Source organism: Peromyscus leucopus, chromosome 4 (assembly GCF_004664715.2).
Source record: "Peromyscus leucopus breed LL Stock chromosome 4, UCI_PerLeu_2.1, whole genome shotgun sequence".
Classification (NCBI taxonomy): Eukaryota; Metazoa; Chordata; class Mammalia; order Rodentia; family Cricetidae; genus Peromyscus; species Peromyscus leucopus.
The window spans coordinates 68,031,243-68,053,620 of record NC_051066.1 but is presented as its reverse complement, the minus strand read 5'-3'; the positions used below and the strand labels follow the sequence as shown (position 1 = coordinate 68,053,620).

General features: G+C 41.3%; 2 protein-coding genes across 19 annotated transcripts in view; one reads left to right on the top strand and one right to left on the bottom strand.

The window, feature by feature from the left end:
- Window positions 1-22,378, bottom strand: part of Phf21a (PHD finger protein 21A) — a 179,649-nt gene that overhangs the window by 110,148 nt on the left and 47,123 nt on the right. The gene's annotated exons all lie outside the window — the stretch shown is intronic.
- LOC114699709 (histone H3.3A-like) lies at window positions 2,920-3,682 on the top strand. The gene has a single exon (XM_028878972.2). It carries the CDS (start codon window positions 2,966-2,968, stop codon window positions 3,374-3,376), a length of 411 nt encoding a protein of 136 aa, XP_028734805.1. The 5' UTR covers window positions 2,920-2,965; the 3' UTR covers window positions 3,377-3,682.

Genomic DNA, 22,378 nt, shown 5'->3' with positions numbered 1-22,378 from the left:
CCGCAGGAGAAGGCGTAGTGACTAACACCGCTGGGTCTTGTTTTAGAAAAGTGGTTGACTTCCTTTGATCAACAGAGTGGTGTACTGATCAGTGTGATTTCCTGTTCTGCTGACTGTGAGCGTGTTGAGCAGAGCAGGAGAGCTGGCTTCTGAGCAGCCCATGCAGGGAAGCCAATTCTACAGTTGGAGAATGACGAGAGCAATGAGAACTAGAAGAGGTGGAAGTGGAGGCAGACACCTTCCTTCTGCCAGCTCGGTACTTCCTGATGTCAGGGTGTCTGGGACGAGTGGGAAGCTGGTGCTTCTACAACTACCCTGTCGGCTGCAGTTCTACAGGTGACTATTAGCAACAATGTTCCAGTCCTGCAACTGCAGTTTTCACGTTTGAATTGTCCTGTTTCATTTTGATGAAGAGAAAAATGGTTTTACTGAAACTGAAACTGAAGGAGAAGGGTCTCGTGGCACACTCTGAATCCAGGGTAGTATGTCCCAAACCTCAGTGCACAGGACTGCAACAGCATACACCCTCTCTTCCATTCACCAGATAAGCAGCCACTGATTAACATGAGTTCATCTCTTGCGTGGTACAGATTTTTTTTTTCCTAGTAAATTGCAATTTTACCTAAAGCTAAATACAGTGCCTAGTTCTCTGCTGCACTTAGTTTCTGCTGTCTTGGGTCTCATCAGCAGTCTGTCCTTCCTGGAAAAGCAGTGAAGGGTGGTTTTCTAAAAGTGCAGTTAGTCTCTGAGGGATGCATATCATATACTTAAATGACTTCTTTTCCAAAAGGATTAACTGTACCCTTCAAAGTTTTAATTTGTGATAAAGTGGATGATTTCTAACACTAGATCTAATCATTGTTGTTTTCAAGAGCAAATAGTCAATTGTAAATTGAGCAAACTGCTTTGGCAATCCTAGGACCAGAGATGAAATGGATTAGGTCAGCAGGTGGCATGTCATTTCAATGCTGCTTGGGGGCCCAAAATACAGTTAGGTCATTTTTTTAATTCTGGTGACAGACCAAAAACCAGAGCATTTAACTTACCTCCTGCCTCCATTGCCACAGCCATCATAGGCACAAGAGCATTTACAGAAGTCTCGAAGCCCACATTTCCAATGTTCAGGCTTCTCAGGCTTCCAGAGATACTCAACTGACCCTGAGACAGGGTGCCCCCACTCAGATCTTTAGAGACAAGGCTTCTGTATACCAGGAATCTGGGAGTTCTCGTTAATCTGGTATATTAAGCACTACAATAACACTGTCTTTGAAGGAAAAGAATGGTAGTTATGCCTCAACCCAAGGAGGGGAAGAAACTGTCCAGCCTGCTCCATAGCAGAGCTAGAAGAACTAGAAACAATAACTTTACACCAAGAAACCAAAGGAATGTGATAGGAGGGAAAAGCATGCTGGAGAGGGTAAACAAAGAAATCCTTATGCTCAGAAGTCAGGAGTCTCATGCGATGTTGGGGCCATAGAAACAATCTGACTATCAAGACTACTTTCCCACATTGTGTCTCCACCTACTAGTACAACTCCAAAACAAAGGTGGCCTCCCAAGTTGCTCTCCTGATAACAATCAACAGTCAACATCCCAGCCCTGCTTCAGGGATGGCACATGGCGAGCACAGCTGATAAAGAGACTGTGGTCCCCTGACCACAATGAACAAAGTTTGACTCAAGAAAGGACCTGAAAATGGTGGCAATGTCTTAGACTGGCACTTCTTGGGATAGCAAAAGTGTGGGGGGTGGGGGGAGGCAGGGGCGGCGGCACTTGCAAGCCTGCAACTGCTAAAGCCAACCTGTCCGTAAAAGCTAGTCTGTGCACTGCCAATGATGCCAGGGGAAGAAAACTCCAGTTCACCCACACATGAGACACACTGCCACATCCTCATCTTGCTAGCCACACAAGTCAATGAATTTCGTTTGCTTCAAAAAGGTTTACTTGAGTTTCTATTACTAGAAGTCAGAAAATCCTCACTAATACATCAGCCAAACAACTCAACCTTGCTGCCTCTGATTCCTGAACTCTGGGCAGAGGGCATGTTTGTTTACTTTACAAACTTCTCAAACTGCTAAGCACTACATAGAAGGCATTTCTAGTTCAACAAAACAGAAGGGAGGGAGAGAAGGAGTAAGGTACTAATGGGCTAAACTGCTCCTTCCTTCTAGTACCCATGAGATAACTCTGTTGTCTACCAGTTTCTCATCATTTGCCCTGGTGGAGCTCTGGAATCTTGATCAAAGCAGCTCCAGCCTCATAGACTACTAACAAGTCTGTGAGAAGTTTCCCTTCTCTCCCTTTCCATCTTCCTGGTGATACTTGCCTAGGCAGTCTCACCACGCTCACCTTAAGGGGTAAGCAACAGGATCACAGAGAGGGAAGTGAGCAATCCTACCTTCAAGAAGCAGGAAGAGTGCTCATGTGCATACAAACACACTGGGGATGAGCAGGGCAACTTCTCACACAGGGCAAACCAAGAACAAAAGGAAGCGAGCGCTACACAAGGTGAAGCTTCACTGTCAAAAGGGTGTTATTCGAAGGGCAGAACTGAACTATTTAGATTGCCTCTCCAACCCCCAATGCATAATTAGATAACATGTGTATTCTGGAATTTGGCTTGATGGAACACTAGATCATCTCTCTCCATGGACACCAGCGCCATAACCTCCTCTGGTACACATACTTGCTCTGGAAAGGAAAAGAGATGCCTAAAAAGACCTGCAGTCTTTTGAGTGGTGCATGTATGCCAAACACATACATGTGCAACTGTGCTTCACAGGAACGAGGAAGAAAAGCTATCCATGTGCCACACCTGCAATTCCAAGGACTCTAGACCAACAGCAGATGGACCCATCTTAAGAGTTCTTACTTGGCGGTGTGTTTGCAGCCGTCGCCGCGCCGCCTCTCGCTTGCAGAGCTCCAGCAGAAGGAGAAGGAGGGTAAGTAAGGAGGTGCCCATACCATGGCTCCTACAAAACAGACTGCCCGCAAATCCACCGGTGGTAAAGCACCCAGGAAACAACTGGCTACTAAAGCCGCTCACAAGAGTGCGCCCTCTACTGGAGGGGTGAAGAAACCTCATCGTTACAGGCCTGGTACTGTGGCACTCAGTGAAATCAGACTTTATCAGAAGTCCACTGAACTTCTGATTCGCAAGCTCCCCTTCCAGAGTCTGGTGCGAGAAATTGCACAGGACTTCAAGACAGATCTGTGCTGCCAGAGTGCAGCTATTAGTGCTTTGCAGGAGGCAAGTGAGGCCTATCTGGTTGGCCTTTTTGAAGGTACCAACATTTGTGCTATCCATGCCAAACGTGTAACAATTATGCCAAAAGATATCCAGCTAGCACGCCGCATACGCGGAGAACGTGCTTAAGAGTCCACTATGAGGGGAAACATGTCATTCTCAAAATTTTTTTTCCTCTTCTTCCTGATATCAGTAGTTCTGAATGTTAGATATTTTTTCCATGGGGTCAGAAGGTACCTAAGTATATGATTGCGAGTGGAAAAATAGGGAACAGAAATCAGGTATTGGCAGTTTTTCCATTTTCATTTGTGTGTGCATTTTTAATATAAATGCAAGATGTAAAGCATTAATGCAAGCAAAATGTTTCAGTGAACACATTTCAACAGTTCAACTTTATAACAATTATAAATAAACCTGTTAAAATTTTCTGGACAATGCCAGCATTTGGATTTTTTTAAAATAAGTAAATTTCTTATTGACAGCAACTAAATGGTATTGTAGCATTTTTATCATACAGTAGATTCCATCCATTCACTATACTTTTCTAACTGAGTTGTCCTACATGCAAGTACATGTTTTTAATGTTGTCTGTCTTCTGTGCTGTTCCTGTAAGTTTGCTATTAAAATACATTAAACTATATATATAAAAAAAAAAGAGTTCTTACTTTGTAAGATGTAGTGGTGCACACCTGAACTCAGGAAACTAAGGCAGGAGGATTGCTGCAAGTCACAGGCAGCCTGGGTTGCATAATGAGACACCATCCCAAAAAATTCAAAATGATGTAAGAGATTGAGATTTTATTTCAAGATGTTGTCAATATCTTGCTCACCACATATAATAACTACATGTTATTCCTGATTTAAAAAAAAAAAAGAACCTCAGTCAGTGTTTCATATAAGCTAAATGTTTAAAGAAAATAATATAGTGTGTGTGCGCGCGCGTGCGTGCGTGCATGTGCCTTCAATAAAGTTTCTGAGCCATACAGCATTTCTGAAAGCTAAAACACATGGGTTAAAGTTTCAAATGTCTACCTATAAGTCAGCTTACCTCTGAAACTTTTTTCCTCAAAGGAAAAGCTGAAAACCAAAGTATTAATAGCATACTAATCTCTGAATTTTATAAAATGTAAAGTTTGTTCTCTAGCAAGATTCCAATAAATCATTAACTTTGACAAATTCACACATATACAGACTGGTCCCCAGATGATTCAGGAAGAAAAAAGCAATGTCAAATTAACATGAAATTATTAGATATAGTTTGGGCATTATCGACTATTTTAACTTCAGTTAACCTGCACACATGCCTGTATTCCTGGGCCCCCTCTCAGAGACTCTGATTCAACACAGGCCTAGATGCAACATTTTCAAAATCTTTTCAGTTTACTCAAGGTTTAAGCTGGGGTTAAGAAACAACAGTCTACAGGTAACTATGGCTTTGGCCCTCATTACAAAGACAAGATTTTATTTTGATAACTATTCCACAACTGTTAAGATAATCATTATGATTTAAGTCATGGTACTTTCAGAAATGCCATTGGCTGACAAGCTCCTCAAGAAAAGAAACCCTATCAGCTGTGTTCTGAAGCTGTGCAGAGTACCTCCATAGAATGCACACCGTAAACACCTGTGGGTGATGAAATGCTGAAAGATCACATCTCACTCTAGTAGTGACTTGTCATATTACAGGAGAGGCTCTCTTAACCAGTAATGATCAAGACTAGTAGTTGGTAGATGAGAAAAAAGCCACATATATCAACGAATCATAAAAAATTGACACACATATCCAAGCACTTCATTTTAATTTAAATGAAACTTTATTTGGCTCTTGTAGTACAGGACCAGGCCTTTTGTTTATAGAGCGTTATAGGTAAGAGTGCAGAATGTTTCTTACAAACTATAGTTGTGGCAGTAGCATTCTTTACCATTTCCATTTTTAAGTTTTAAAGTATGGTGAGAACTTAAAAAAAAATATTAGCTCATAGGTTAGAGAGATGGTTCAGTGGCTAAAAGCACTTAACTGGTCTTACACTGGTCTTCCATAGGACCTGAATTCGATTCCTAGCACCCACAGCTCATAACTGTGGGATTCTGTACCTTCTTCTGGCCTCTGTGGGCAACAGACATGCATGGAACACAGACATACATGAAGACAAAATACCCAGACACATAAAATAAACAGAAAAGAATTAGTGTATATTAGTAGTATAAAATAATATGGATCATTATAACACTTTCATATAGGGAGTTAATGTACTTTGAAACATCAATTCCAAAGCCTGGATGTTGTTTTCCTGGGAATCTTCCTCTAGGAAGGGTTAGTAGAGTTAACTACAACAAGGGACAAATGGTATGTGCAGGCTTCAAACAAACACAACCCACCCTTCATAGCCATCCCAGCAGGAAAGGCCTGCTGACTTCTAATACTTAGCTCAGACATCAGCTCTGTTGGTAGCACTTTACTGGTATCTCTCAGGAGAAGCTCCCCTTTCTGAGCACCATACAAGAAGAATCTGATTTCAGACTTACTGTAATTGTTTACATACCCATTTCCCTGATGAGCTCAGGAAAACCTCTCAATACACATGTAATGTTTCCTTTCAATCGTGGGGTAAGGAAGCTCCTCTGCCACAGGCTCCAGGGGCAGTGACATTTTGTCCAAGCACATGGATTCCGGCACCATAACCAGAATAAACCTTCCCTTTCTTAAGTATTTTGGTCCCAATGATGAAAAAGTAACTAAAGTAACAGTTCAGGGTAGTCACCAGCCTAAGCAACCTATCTAAGGATGGTCTAGACTTCGTTTCAAAATAATACATAGAGTTTAGTGGTTAAGAGCACTGGTTACTCTTGCAGAGACCCAGGTTTTATTTCCTATACCCACATGGCAGCTCACAAATGTCTATAACTCAAGTTTCCAAGGAATCCAGTGCCTTCTTATGGCCTTTGAGGGCACTGGGCTTGCATGTGGTACACAATCATACATGCAGGCCAAGTGCCCATACATATAACATAAAAAATTTTAATAATTAAAAAAATTACAATGTCTTGCATCAACTCTTTTCATACCTTTATTGTTTCAGCAAACACCTTTCAACTCTTCTGAGAACTTCCTCTGGATATTTACCATGTCATTACATTCATATATATCACAGAGTGTGTATGTGACTTTATTTGACTCACTGCACTGAATTCCTACCACAGATAACTGAACTTTACTTCCATTACTGTTCCTCCTACCCAAGCCCATCAGACTGACTGTAATTTCTACTGAATTAGTACTGAGTGTTTATAGTAATAGAACTATTTAGTTAACAGTGATTGGTGAGGTAACTACTACCCTACAATTATACATTCCTTCTTGCATTTTGTTACTCCTGGAGCTAAAACTGGCCTCATTTCATCATTTGCCTGGTTTTCTATTCCCATCTTCATTATTCCCCAAATAAGCTATAAAAAGTCAAATAATGGCTTAGGACACACACCCTATGGCCTGCCTGCTTAGCCTCTCTAAGACTTTTATATAAGACTCTTCAAGATTAATCTTCCATCAAACATATTTTTGTCATCCTTTTTGTACTGGATTTTCTAGATTCCTATCTTCATCTCCTAGGTTTAATTTCTTATTTTGATGAAAAATATTCTCAAAGCTGATATGTGAGAGTTACATTTTATGACCTTCCACTTCTAAAACTGTCTTTCTTCTTCACCCAGACATGATCAAGAGATGGTTTTAACACAGAATTCTACATTGGAAATCACTGGTTTACAGAACTTTAAAAACATCCTCCTAATGAGTCCTAGCTTCCTGGGTTGCTAAGTGGTTTGATATATCTTGGACCAATCTCCCACTTGCAAATGGTTTTGTATTCCTCTTCTCTAAGGAAGCTTAGGTATTTTATTCCTGTTTTTATTGTTTTACAATGATCCACCCTGGTATGGAGGGGTGCTTTTTCTATTCATAGTATTAGGCACTAAGTTAAATATATTAATATGGTATTATATGCCCTTCAGTGGTGGTGAAATTCCTTATGTTAGTCATGGAATGATTTTCTCTTCTGCATTTTCTTTGTTCAGTAGTTTCAAAACTTTTATTAGTTCAAACACACAGCCTTGTAAGTTGATCCATGTAAACATTCTCTCCTTTTTTTTTTTTTTTTTTTTTTTTTTTTTTTTTTTTTTTTTGGTTTTTTGAGACAAGGTTTCTCTGTGTAGCTTTGCACCTTTCCTGGAACTCACTTTGGAGACCAGGCTGGCCTCGAACTCACAGAGATCCGCCTACCTCTGCCTCCCGAGTGCTGGGATTAAAGGCGTGCACCACCGCCTCCTGGCTGCAACATTCTCTCCTTTACTGATGAAAGTCTCTTCCATTTATTTACTGGAAGATGGCTCTAATTCCTTTTCCAACCTTCCTGTGAACTAAAAGTTTTCTTTTTCATTGTTCCACTATTCCCAGCATTCTGTGCATGTTTCACAGGTACAGCATCTTCTCTTGCTGATGCAAGGATCTAAGCTTAGAGTTCTTTTGCAATATTCCTTCCAAATCTCCAGGTGCCCTGATTTTCAGGTTAATGTTAATGGTGATACCTGGATGGTATATTAAAATTTAAGAATGAAGTGGTATGGATGCAAAATGACTAACTTTCTCCTATGTTTGCTGGAGGAAATACAAAATGGCAAGCCACATTCTGGCATTTATTAGAAAGTTAAAAATGGGCTGGAGAGATGGGTCAGTGGTTAAGAGCAATAGCTGCTCTTCTGGAGAACTAGATTTGGTTCTCGGCACACACTTAGTGGATCACAACCATCTATAACTCCATCCAGTTCAAAGGATTTGAACACCCTCTTCTGGCTCCAATACCTTCTTTTGGCTCCTAGCACACCAACCACACACACAGTTGTTGTGTAACAGCTTCCTCTAAGACTGAAACATTCCATTCTGTAGGGAAGCTCCTTAAGCAGGAGGGCAAACGAAAGAACTTTGGGAAGTCCCTGAAACTGACCAGATTCACTAGGCCCCTCCCTGCCAGAGTAATACAATAAAAGCTGAGAGTCGCCGGGCGGTAGTGGCGCACGCCTTTAATCCCAGCACTTGGGAGGCAGAGCCAGGAGGATCTCTGTGAGTTTGAGGCCAGCCTGGGCTACCAAGTGAGTTCCAGGAAAGGCGCAAAGCTACACAGAGAAACCCTGTCTCGAAAAACCAAAAAAAAAAAAAAAAAAAAAAAAAAAAGGCTGAGAGTCCCTCTCAAAGTGAAGCTAAGCAGCAAAGAAGACTCTCAGACAAGCTGAGCTGCAAAGACTGAGAGGAGAAATGCTGCAAAGAAGACTCTGAGACCAGATCAACTGCCTGGAAGAAGCAGAAACCAGCCAAGCTACCTGCAAGAGGTTTATACCAGAGTCACTCTGGAAAGTGCACTCTCCAACCTGTTGAGCTGCCTGCAGGCTTTTGCAGTGAGCTCCATGTTCTCAGCTCTGTGAATCGTCACCCATGCTGGGGTGGGCTTTGGTAATGCAGCTGTCTTTGAATCAGTTCTGCTCCTGTAAGTTATCTCTTACCCATATTCCTGGAAGTAAACCCAATAAAACTCATTGCTTCATGAAACTAGGCTTTGGTGGTATCTGTACTTTGTTCTGTCCTTGGATCCCTATCTTGGGTGAACAGACATGTGTGTTGTGTCTCCTCAGGAAAAGTGCTGTGACACAACAATGGTACGTAGACATAATGCAGAGAAAACACTCATACACGTAAAATAATGATAAATAAATCTTTTTTTTTTTGGTTTTTTTTTTTTTTTTTTTGGTTTTTTCGAGACAGGGTTTCTCTTGTGTAGCTTTGCGCCTTTCCTGGAACTCACTTGGTAGCCCAGTCTGGCCTTGAACTCACAGAGATCCGCCTGCCTCTGCCTCTCTAGTGCTGGGATTAAAGGCGTGCGCCACCACCGCCCGGCAATAAATCTTTTTTTTAAATAAAACATATAGCTACTGTAGAACCCTGGACATCCTGAGATATTGACCCAGGACATGCCTGTGCTTCACACAGACACTTATGAATGACCATAGCAGCTTATCTGTAACAGCTAAAGGAAAATCAGAATCAATACAAAGTACACACTGTACCAGCCCATCTGTTAAAACCCTACATCTGTAAGGAAATGCACAGCAACAAGAAGTAGACAAGTGTTTGGCTGAGGACCAGGTTAGGGGAAAAGGGTAGGATCTCCAAGGAACAGGGACATAAGAAAATGTCCAGAGGTGGTATGCTGTGGGATGGTCTGTATGTCAAATTGTTCTGATTGGTCAATAAATAAAACACTGATTGGCCAGTGGCCAGGCAGGAAGTAGGGGGCCAGGCAGGAAGTAGGTGGGACAAGGAGAGAGGAGAATTCTGGGAAGCGGAAGGCTGAGGCGGAGAGACACTGCCAGCCGCCGCCATGACCAGCAGCATGTGAAGATGCCGGTAAGCCACCAGCCATGTGGCAAGGTATAGATTTATGGAAATGGATTAATTTAAGCTATAAGAACAGTTAGCAAGAAGCCTGCCACAGCCATACAGTTTGTAAGCAATATAAGTCTCTGTGTTTACTTGGTTGGGTCTGAGCGGCTGTGGGACTGGCGGGTGACAGAGATTTGTCCTGACTGCGGGCAAGGCAGGAAAAGTCTAGTTACAGTGGTAGATAGGCTTCTTAACTTGACTGTTGTAATGATGTCACACTGTCAACATTTTAGGACTGCAGACTTACGGGGTGCAGTTTACTGCGTAGTAATTATATCTAATACAGCTGTAAGGTAGGGCGTAAAATAAAGTGGCCAAAAGAATTATGAAGTGTGAAAAATGATCTGAAAAGTAAGGGACTGACCTGTGTATAAGGGCACTTCTTGGTCTTCAGTATAAGCCTGCTTTCAGTGTGGTACTAATTCCTCTCCTAGACTGTTCCTTTGTTCCTTGTTTGCTTGCTTTTGCTTTTATTAAGACAGAGCCCATGTAGCCCAGGATAGCCCCCTGCCCTACACTGTGAAAGCATGCCAATATTTCAGAGTTAAGTATTGTTCTGATTGTTTCTCTAGACCTCTAGAGTAAGGTCAGCAAACTTTCCACTACTGGAATATAAGAAAGCAGCCTTACACAATACATAAGTGAAAGAGAATAACTGGATTCCAATAACTTCATTTACAAAATCATGCAGTAGGCCAGACTGGCCCAGGAGCAGATCTCTAGCTGCTCTAGAGAATCACTAGTCTTTGGAGAACTAATCAATTTTTCTTTGGAAGGATACTCTAAAATAACAATTAGAAGGAGTTTATACCTAAAAATGACAATTAGCCAAGTAAAATTTAGAGAAAGGAAGTTACAAAAGGTTACTAAGCCAATTGAGAAGTCATATTTAATTGTATCAGCTAGCAGTGTTGAGGCATGGGGAAGCACTTCTGATGCACAGTAGACACCATTTCATCTGAAGAGCTCATATCCATGGGACAAGCAAACTGCAGCAAGAAAAGTGTGTGTTCTCCAAGGGTTTTAGACAGAGGTGCATAAACAGCTTTTAACCAACTGTGGTAACCATGACTTTTATCATGGACTTGATTTAGAGGTTTTGGGTGGGAGAGTTCACTTAATCTTGATTGTTTTTTGAGATGGAGTCTTACTATGTAGTAAGTCTCTTTATAAATGCTCCATCCTTCTACTTCAACATCCCAAGTACTGGGATTACACCCAGTGAGCCACCAATACACAACTCATTACAGATCTTTTTTTAAATATTATTTTTATTTTATGTGTCTGAGTATTTTGCCTGCACGTTATGTCTATGTACCATATATGTTCTGTGCCTGTGGAGGCCAGAAGAGGGTATCAGATCCCTGGAACTGGAGTTATGAATGGTTATAAGCAGCCATGTGGGTCCTGGGAACTGAATCTGAGTCCTCTGAAAAAGCAGCCAATGCTCTTAAATACCAAGCTATCTTTCCAACCCAGCACTACAGATTTTTTTTAAGTCAAATTCCATGGAAAAGATGAGTTTCTAAAGGTAATTTTTTAAAGGTAATTGTGGATTAACTCAAAATCTTATGTAAAATTGTTTCAATTCATGACAAACTTCTATACTAAAATAAATGAGGTTACATGCTCAGAAAAGAATACTTCAAATTTTACTAGTTAAACACACTAGCCAGCTTCCCTGAAATCTCAGACAACACATCTTTGAAAGGGCTCCTCTGTTCTGGAGGGAAAAGGCTTCTCACCTGCCCAGTAACAGAAGACACGAGCATGGGATAAGGTGAAGTCAGTGACAGACTGATCTCTACCTTTAACATCTGTGGTCAAAACGGCACAGTTTGTTACGCAAAAGGGCGGAAAAGGTTCTATTAGAAAGTAACAAGGATGGGGCAGAGGAAAGGTGACAGACATATCAGCTGAAAAGTTCTGGAGCTTTATTTTTTCAGAGCAAAGGACTGTTGGGGTTGTAACTGAGGGAAACTAATCATCACTGTCACCTGCAGACAGAGTTGATGTGACGAAGGCTGCCCAAACCCTGTGACTCAACCTCTGTCCACTTCCTGACACAAGAGCAAATCACCTTTGGGGACACCTTCTGAAAAAGTGATTTTGCAAAGCAGTCCCTTAACTAACCAAGAACCGTGAGAGGATACTTACTAGAGAGGAAACTACTTCCTGTCTCTTTATTTCACTCTAATTTGCCAGGAAAAGAAATAAAAAGATGTATGACTTCGCCTGTCATTTAGTATTCAACATTTTAAGAAAATGGAAATGTGAAAATATTATATGGTTTTTGCTAAGCAGTGGCATTCCTGAAATGCCAATGTGGTCACATTAGTAAGCAAAAGACACCAGGCTCCTTTGCTTCAATAGCATAGGATGATGATGGTGGCGGTTTACAAACTACTTTAAAATATCTGTAATTCACATTTGAAATAAGTTACATTATTTTCTGTAAAAGGCCAACCTTCTAATAATGTTTGTTTTGGCAACAGCAAAATGGCTTTGCTTTAAAAGCAGATTGCTAGCTGGGGTTGCAAAAGTAGACTTCTAAAATAATCCCCAAAACCACTGAGGAGCACAAATGACTACTGATACTATGGTACGTGAGCACATGTCTTCCTTTACATACCACATCTACTTTACATCAATGGAAAGGTAGACCATGTTGATAGCTTTGGGGCCTTTATTATTCCCTATTCCTCTGCTTCCTAACAAAAAACAACCCTGTTTGCCTATCCAGCCTCCAAACACGTGAGAGGTGAATTCCAGCTTGAGGGCATAAATCAGTCTTGGACTCTTCCTTCCACGAGCTAACTGTTGGCATGAGGCAGAGGTGTGACCAATGACAATTCTAATGACAGGCCTCTAATTAAAGTTTTCCTTGCTCTTTGGAAAAGACAGTGAGGCCTTTTCTTGCCCAGAATGTTGTTGTGTAAAGATGCAAAGACTGAGCTCCAACAGCCATTCTGTGACAGGAAGTAGTGTGTCACAAGCTATGAGTAGCCAAGAAGACAGTCAGAACATTCCTGGGTTCTGGTGCTGCGGAGCTCCTGAGCTAAGTGACCCAAGCAAGTTCTCAGGACAGAAGCAGTGAGCTCCAACTTGCACCAGTGACTTTCAGACGGACTTCCTTTACCTACCAGGTGACAGCCAGCACCCGAAACAGAAGGGAACTTACAATGTCCATGCTGCAAGCAGAAAAGCATGTCAGAGAACTCAGGCTTTGGGAGACTGAGAAGCAAATGGTTAAAGGTATATGATGGAGTTAGTCACAAGCCACAGATCGCGAGAATGTTAGTTTACAAAAAAGAAAGCATTTCACTATACCAAGAACAACAAACCATTTTTCAGTGATTTAAAATTTCAAAAGGTAACTTTCTATGAATCTATAATTATTTCAAAAGTTTTAAATGTCAAAAGTAATCTTATAAATAGTGTTAAATAGAATACATCAGACAGGAAAGCATAGACTAGGTCCCCAAATTAATCTCTACTGTTAAAAGAATCTCTGGGGAGGGAAGGGGTGAATTGAAGGAGGCACAGCAATGTTGCTGTGGTGATGCTAATGTTCTGATTACTGATAAGGGACTAGTCCCCCAGGTGTTTCAATCTAAAAAAACAAATCTGAGTCATCGGCCAAGACATATAAATATATTTTTAAATGTGTGGTTTTCTGTATTTGTATTATCAATGGATTTTAAAAACCTGGCCTGAGATGGGTGTGATGGGACACATCCATAATCCCAGCACTCAGGAGGCAAAGGCAGGCAGATCTCTGTGAGATCAGCATGGCCTACATATGAAGTTCTAGGACAGCCAGGGCTATATATTGAGACCTGTCTTAAAAAACAAACAGATTAACAACAACAAAAAACAATGTAGCATGTATTCCTTACAAAAATAAATTCCAACAACAAAAGAACATATATGGTTAAGAACACTAAGTTTCTGTGGTCACCCTCTTGAATCTCACTTCTTAGCGCACTGAGAATACCAGTGTCCAATAATTCTAGGTAACCAGAATGTGTTCTTATACTTTTTCAAGTATAAATGACTCTTTCTTTTCCTTTTTCTCTCTCTCTTTTCCCATGTGGGCGGTTTATTGAGGGGTAGGGGAGAGAAAGGGCAGCGAAGGGGGCAGAAACCAGTCCCTGGGGATGAGAGCAAAGGAAGAGAGAGAAAGGAGAGGAGCGGTGGGCCTTTCATGAGGAACCGTAGTGAATGTGCACAGGGGCTACAGCTGAGGACATATCCTGTCAGGACCCTACGGGCAGGCCAGTACAGATGCCTAACTGCCAAATGATTTTCTTAGTAGTTTATATTTTTTAAAAGGAATTATATATACTGTTCATGTTTTAAATTTTTTTTTTTCACTTTTCACCTATCTTTCCATTCAGTTAAAGCATACTTCCATAGCATGCCTACAGAGCTACCACTTGACACATCACATGCTACAGCAGGCTGTTTTTATCCACAGTTGTTTGCAAAGTGTCTCCCTTGGCTGTTCCTGTGCCACACTATCCTGTAAGTGCTGCTACAAAGACAGTGGCCTTAAGCTTACACTAAGGAAGGTAGGTAGAAAAGCATACCCTAGGTTGAAGAAATAGGAGAGTATAACCAAGGAATTAAGTGTTGGATAAGTCTAGAGGACCAAATGTGAATGGTTGCAGTAGAGAGGTGGGCATGGGGTAGGGGATGAAAGCTTTCAGAGGGAAGTCATGTAACAACACTGGAGGCAGATTCCAAGACAGCTGACCTCAGACTCATTTATTACTTTTACAACTTTGCTCATAAAAGTTAGCTTTTTATGAAACTGATGTGAAGCTACTCTGAACATCCTTAAAACTGTAACACAGGAAATGATATTAAGAATCTCGCCTGGGGCTACAAAGATGGCTCAGTGGTTACTAGCACTGGCTGTTCTTCTGAGTACCAGGGTTCAACTCCCAGCACTCAAAAAATGACTCACAACCACTTGTAACTCCAGTCCCAGGAGATCCAACCCTCTTCTGATATTGGAAGGCACCAAACATGTATGTGTGGCAAAGACATGCATACAGGCAAAACATTCATAATACATAAAATAGATGAGCACGGTGGCTCACTCCTTTAATTCCAGCACTCAGGAGGCAGAGGCAGGGGTTCTCTTACGATTTCAAGGCCAGCCTAGTATACAAAGTGAGTTCTAGGACAGTCAGGGATGTTACACAGAAAAACCCTGTCTTAAAAAAAGAGAGAAAGAGAGAGACAGAAAGACAGAAAATAAAAAAAGAAATCTTAAAACAATTAAAAAATCTCTCTCCACAAAAAGGAAGGACTGGGGCTATCTGAATGGGAATCTTTTAATGGTGAACCTCCTTGATATGGACATCCTTGGCTACCTCATTAGCCTCCTGGATGTTTAATGAATTAATATATTCAAACATACTGTGTTTTTGCATACCGTGCTAGAATTCATGAGTACGGATGTTAGTAAAACAACAGCTCTTGCCCTACAGGACCTTACAGATGATTACACAACAATCCAATGGTTACTAATAAGTACTACAGTGACAAACCAGGAAGTATGTGTACTATACCTGGAGGAGGGTGGAGAGGAGCCAAGGAAAGCTTCCTAGAGGACTGTAGTCAAACGGTCTTCAAAAGGTAAGTAGGAATGTGCCAGGCAAAGAGAAAAAAAGTTCCAGTTGCAAGAACACGAGGTTTAAGAAGAGCCTTGGGAGGGAAGATTGACACTGAGGATTTATAGGGTGTGGTTCAAAGAGAAGGATGCAAGAAAAGCAGAGAGAACGAACTGCTGAAGTGTCTGTACTCATGAACAGCAGTGCCTTACAGGGACCAGGCTTGTGAAGTGATACAAAGATTGTCATTCTCTGTACCCTCCTGGGGTACCACCATTCCTCTCACCATAGTAAATTCTCAATAAGTGCAAGGAATAAATTGACGTGTCAGATTCTTGGAATTACAGTTTCAGAAAGTAGATCAGCCTGGTGTGGTGGTGCAGCCTGTAATCGCAGTGCTTGGCAAGCTGAGGTATGGAGGATCAGAAGTTCAAGGTCAGAGTTGGCTAAACAAGAGTTTGAGGCTCACTGTGTGTGTGTTATAGTGGAAAGGGGTGTTACATAGATCTGTTTAAAAAAAAAAAAAGTAGAGCTCCTAGGAAAAATGGAATAGGGGAGAATCAAAGGCACAAATGAAGTTCCTAATGTAATTGAAAGGTGGAGTGAGAGTCACATTGGCTCCTGTAAAGCACCTGTCATCTACACCATCTATCTACACACCTTAGAATAACGCTGTCCAATAGCCAGAGCCCCTCAACATTTTGAAATACAAAGAGTCCATGAAGATTGAAAACAGTTCCACCAGAAGAGGCATTGGCTTGGTTTTCACTGGCTCAAAGTGACTACTCTAAGCTAAGGAGGGGAGACCAGCAAAGAGATAAAGAACACACTATAGAGTCTAGTCACCTGGGTCAACATGTAGCGCACCTCACGTGAGAGCTAAGAATTTCAAGTTGAACTTGTTCCACTTGCCAGCACTGAAACTAAATGATTAGAACAAATTCTTGAGAGGACAGTTTTATACCCTCAGTTCCCCCAATACTGCTGCTACAGAGGGCAGTGTTCAGCCACTGACTGCCTTGATTTACTCCATGGTACTACACTGAGCATTCTGCAATGACACAGCAACGTTACTCCACCAAGCTTCTCTCTCCTAAAGACATCATCCGCTGTCTACCCAGACAAGCACAGAATATTGGCAACAGACAACTATACTACAAGAATAAAAATAAGATAGGTTAGAAAATATAGTACTGTGAACTACATTGTGTCACTCACTTGAAACCTTGGTCTTAAAACCTTCACATTTACTGCAAATGTTCAAATCCTTCCTCCACATCTGCCCAAGATAAGCCATAAGATTTCCCCAGAAATGGCTGGGCTGTGATGGGCACGCCTTTAATCCAGCACTCGAGAGGCAGAGGCAGGTGAATCTCTGTGAGGTCGAGGCCAGCCTGGTCTGCAGAGTGAGTTCTAGGGAAGGAGCAAAGCTACACAGAGAAACCCTGCCTCAAAAATAAAATAAAATTTCCCCAGAAATCTGAAATATTGTATTTGCTATATTAGATGGAAAGGATAAGGTGCTGATGTCCTAAGTATACAAGTGACAGCAAACTCAGCAAACAAATAGTCAAGTAGTTTCACACAAATATGACACAGGCAACATGAACTAGAGTGACTTACAGGGGATGTGTATGCTCTGGATAATAAGAAGATAGGATAAATAAGACAGATAACAAAAGCATCTCTAAGGAAATAACACTTCTAAATTGTGCTAAGAATATTAGCCGATCACACTAGCTAAATTGTGAACCAGGGAACATTCTATGGGTACTGGTTGAAACTAGAGATAATCAAGTATCAGGTTACCAAAATTAGAGCACAGTAACCAATGAGCCCAACCAATGAGAACTCAAAGAAACATTAACTATTGTGCTTAATGTCCTATTTCCAAGAACATTTAATAGGTAAAATCCTACATAGTAATTTACTATCTAAAACTGAACGAAGCGTACACTGCCATGGATTCTAGTCTGGTGAACTACACAGTGAAGGCTAAGCTGCAAAGTCAATTACAATGATGCACTCACACCTGCGTTAAATGTCAATGCTCTAGCTCCTTAGAAATCAGTGTTTTACATACAGGATGATGGAGTTACATAGCCAAGTGACGCATCTAAATGCAGCAATTCCCTTCTGAACAGAATTCACATTCCCCAGACTGGACACACTCAACAGACACATGTTCATTAACAGCTAAAGGCACTGTCGTACAAATCTTCCATAAATAAGGAAGTAGATGCACTAAATGATTGAGATATGAAACCTTAACAACTAACCCATTAGAAAGTCAGGACTAGAAATGAACTCCTAGGGCCCCTATTCCTATCCACTCACCACTGTTCAAGTCACCTACTGTCATCCATGGCATGAAAATGAAAGTGTCCCTGAAAGGCTCAGGCTCAGGCCTGGGAAGTAATATGGGTCTTCAGAAGGTAGGACCTTACTGGGGTATTGTCACTAAGCCCCAGTCTCATCCTCTCTCTGCTTCTTACTTGATTTGTGAAATGAGAAGTCTGTTATGCCTTGTGCTCCTGCTATGATGTGCTGCCCTCACTAGAGCGTCAAAGCACGGAGCCGTATGTTCTTGGCCTCTGAACCTATCAACTTCTTTATTAATGACCTCAGGTGCTTCACTACAGTAGCATGAAGCCAAGTAACACACGTGACTTAGTTTAAATTATGTTGTTCTAGCTGGGCGATGGTGACGCACGCCTTTAATCTCAGCACTCAGGAGGCAAAGCCAGGTGGATCTCTGTGAGTTCAAGGCCAGCCTGGTCTACAGTGTGAGACCCAGGACAGGCACCAAAAACTACACAGAGAAACCCTGTCTCGAAAAACAAAACAAAACAAAAATAGTAATTATAAGTAGATATGTGATCATAATCAGTGATATGCTACGGTGGTAGAAACTGTATTTAGCTGCAGTATGCAGTGCCTAAATTTATCTGGCCACAGCCTCCAGAAATAAACTACACTTCCCAGTCTTCCCTGCAACTAGTGAGGCCATGTAAATAAGTTCAAATCAAGGAGATTTAACTGGAAAGGTACATAAAGCTCCCAGTAAACATCCTTAAAAATACAGGGCTCCCTCTCTGTTGACTCCCCTTCTCACCAGATGGAGTTGCTATTTTGGACTCTGATGTGAAGCTTCATGCTGAGAATGGCAGAGCATCAGAACAGGAGGTGCCTGGGTCACTGACACTGTAGAGATGCTCTTTCCAACCTAGTCCACTACAGAGCTTCTGGACAACAGACAGGTAGAAGTATACCTGTTCAAGCCATCTTTATGTGGGGGTTTCATTCACAGACAAGCCTGATTGAAAATGGCATTTACTATAAAGAAAAAAAAGAGGCTTCAGTGAGATTATGAGTGGAGAAAGGGGCGTCAGGGTTGGCTCCTCAGAGTAAGTAACAACTCTCAGCAGGGAGGGCAAGCCAGAGAGTAGGCTGGCAAACTAAGGCAGGGAAAGCCAACTTGTATGAACATCAACTTGGCCTAAATCCTCCTAGGACAAGAGACACACTTTGGAATGTTAAGACTGCCTGTTAGGCTAGAGGTGTAGTGCAGTTACAATAGTGCACTTGCTTAACATGCACAGAGCTCTGGGTTCCATCCCCAGAACTCTCAAGAGTAAAAAAAAAAAAGAGGAGGAGGAAGAGGAAGAAGAGGAGGAGGATGAAGAGGAGGAAGAGGAAGAAGAGGAGGAAGAAGAGGAAGAGGGAAAAGATTGTTTTTACAAGAAATTAGAATTAAAACAGAATACTAAAGCACCTGAGCATTTTGGCTCCAGAATCAGAATCTCTCTATTCTGCCACGGACCACATATTGCCTGTCAGATATAAATGGAGGGGGAAGTGCAGAATGAGAATGAATCCTGTTAAGGAAATGAATAACTGCTTCCACATGTTAGCCTCACTATGGTTCAAAATAGTTGAATTCTCTGATTAGAGTGGATCATCTATCATGAAGAGAATGTCACACAGTTTTCAAACACTAACTATTCCAGGGACAAACCAAAACTGCTGTCAAAAAAATTTTTTTTAAACAATGTTTCTTTTTTTCCCCCTATCTTAAAATGAAACATATGTATTATGCAGATTTTTTAAAAACACACACGCAGGAGAATAAGGGGGAAAAAACAACTATGCTGGGGATGCTATGAATGTGTTGCTCTGGTTGATTAATTGATTGATTGATTGATTGATTGATTGCTGATTGGCCAGTAGCCAGGCAGGAAGTATAGGCAGGACCAGCAGGATAGAGAATTCTGGGAACAGGAAGGCTGAGTCAGGAGTCGCCAGCCAGACACAGAGGAAGCGAGATGTAAAAGCCATGTGGCAACTCATAGATTAATAGAATTGGGTTAATTTAAAATGTAAGAGCTAGTCAACAGTTAGCCTGAGCTAATGGCCGAGCAATTTTAATTAATATGAGCTTCTGAGTGATTATTTTATAAGTGGGCTGCGGAACTGCGGGGGCCTGAGTGGGACTGGAGTGGGACTGGAGAAAATTCCAGCTACACAACTATATGTAAAATCACCACCTCCCAACATTTTCTACTGATACTGCTTTCACATACATTTGTATTTCAACACACATGTAATGTACATTAAGTCATATATGACTCTTAGCAGAAGCTATTCTATATCACTAAACCACGATTTTAATTGGCTACATAACATACAATTTATTTAGCCAACTGAACCTAGGAATGTTTTGAGTTAACTGTCAGAGACAAACTGAATCCCTGTAGGTGAAGCTGCCTTCTAAACCCACCCTAGAATTTCTATTCAGGAATCTCGAGCTACAGTTTGAAAGCACTAGAAATTTCCAAACAAGCATTCAAGGAAATTCATTGGGTTTTAGCCACAGAGGATGCTCACCGAAGACTGTATTTTCCCAAACAAAGCACTATCAAAGAGTAAAGTTGTATTAATGAATAAGAACCTAGTAAGTCTACTCTAAGAATTGATGACTATCCGCAATGTTATATTTCTTTAATAAAGAAAAATAAGAAAATGTTTATATTTTACTTGTACAATTAACTTTACAAATAAATATATAAGAATGTATCAAGACCTGGGCAGTGGCACACACCTTTAATCCCAGCACTCGGGAGGCAGAGTCAGGTGGATTTCTGTGAGTTCAAGGCTAGCCTGGTCTATAGAGTGAGTTCTGGGGCTACACAGAAAAACTGTCTCAAAAAAACCCAAGGATTAAGTCTTTAACTGTAAGTATGACATTATTCTTCAGACTTTTCTGTATTTAACTTTTTCTCACAACAAAAACATAATGTTAAGCTAAACTATTAGTCATATGAGTAAGATAACTCAGATTTTAGCTACTAAAGTGAAAAGAAAAGTTTTGCCAAGGTCTAAGTAGTCTTTGACAAAGAAAAACAGGTAGCATCAGAAATTCGTTTCAAAATCAAACACTTTTAGATTTCAGTCTGATGAACAACAGCAAGATTTCCTGCTGGAATGCTGAGGAAGAGTCAGGGCTCACAATGGACAGCTGTTCCTTCTTTAAACACTGTCCTGTCCTAGTCTATCAAGAAGGCTATTTTATAGTTTAAGCAAATACAAAATCTGAAAGACTGCATTTCAGCTTAAGGTCTTTCTGATGTTTCTGTCAGTGATGACTAGACAACTGTAATTCTCTAAGTGAGGTCAGTCAAGAATAAGAAGTTACAGAATAAACCAAACTGAGGTGGTTTGAATAAGAATGGCCTCTATAGGTTCATATACTTGGATGCTTAGTCAGCAGGGAGTGGAACTCTTGGAAAGGATTAGAAGGATATGGAGGTGTAGCCTTGTTGGAGGAAGTGTGTCACTGGGGGCAGGCTTTGAGGCTTCAAAAGCCCATCAGGCCCAGTCTCTCCCCCCTCCCTCTTCCTTCTCTCCTTCCCTCTATTTCTCTGCTGCACCCCTCTACCCCACCACCACCACCACCCCCTCCATCTTCCCATATCCCATGCTCTGCCTGTGAATCTGATGTACCTCTTGGCTACTATTCAAGCACCATGCTCCCTGCAATGATAAGAATGGATTAACTCTGAAACTGTAAGCAAACTCCAATTAAATGTTTTCCTTTGGAAGAGTTGCCTCGGTAGTCAGGCGGTAGTGGTGCATGCCTTTAATCCCAGAACTCAAGGAGGATTAAGGCAGATCTGTGAGTTTGAGGCCAGCCTGGTCTACAGAGTAAGTTCCACGACAGCCAGTGCTACACAGAGAAACCCTGTCTTGAAACCCCGCCCCCTCCCAAAAAAAGTTGCCTTGGTCATAGTGTCTCTTCACAGCAACAGAACAGTGACTAAGACACAAACCTTCACACTAGTTGTCACAAACAAAATTTTCAAATAAATGTAATTTTTTCTTTGATTGCCCCATTTCCCTGAAATGCAGCCTTGAGTTCTTTTAGCTTTGTAAAAGCATTTCCCATCCCCATTCCACTAATCATTTTCAACTTCTCTCTGCTAGAATACATGAAACTTTCAGCAAAAGTGACTCACTCATTGGCATCTTGTCAAAGGAACCCTGCAACTATCAGAAGGCTCAGAACTAAACAGAGCTCTAAAGGCAGACACTGTCACCAACATACTTCACTTTAGAGAACCCAGTCACACACTAACAAGTCCTGTTTACATTTTCTCTTACAAGTTTTTCTCTTCCTCTGCAGCCCATCACCTCCCAGTTTTACTCTGGCTCCTCCTAATCTAAAACACTGTCTGTGGAGGGACAAGATTGGAAAGCACCGAAGAAAGAGGAATCAAAAACAGTGGTTCACCCAGCTTAGGAGATTAACTATCTGTGGTTCTCAAAGTTTATTTCTCCCTTCAATGAAATGAAAAACATGGTCAGAAGTCTGCAGGAAAAAAGTATTTGTTGCTATTGTTTAGACAACAACATAAAACTCAGTTACCGAAGACCATTTTGACAAAACTCTTCAGTAAGATTTCACTAGCACTCAACTGTCAACTGGCTCACAGCTATTTGCTCATTACTCCAGGACAG

Bases quoted from the DNA above. Each gene is read 5' to 3' on its own strand.
- LOC114699709 (XM_028878972.2), top strand. From the start codon at position 2,966: ATGGCTCCTACAAAACAGACTGCCCGCAAATCCACCGGTGGTAAAGCA.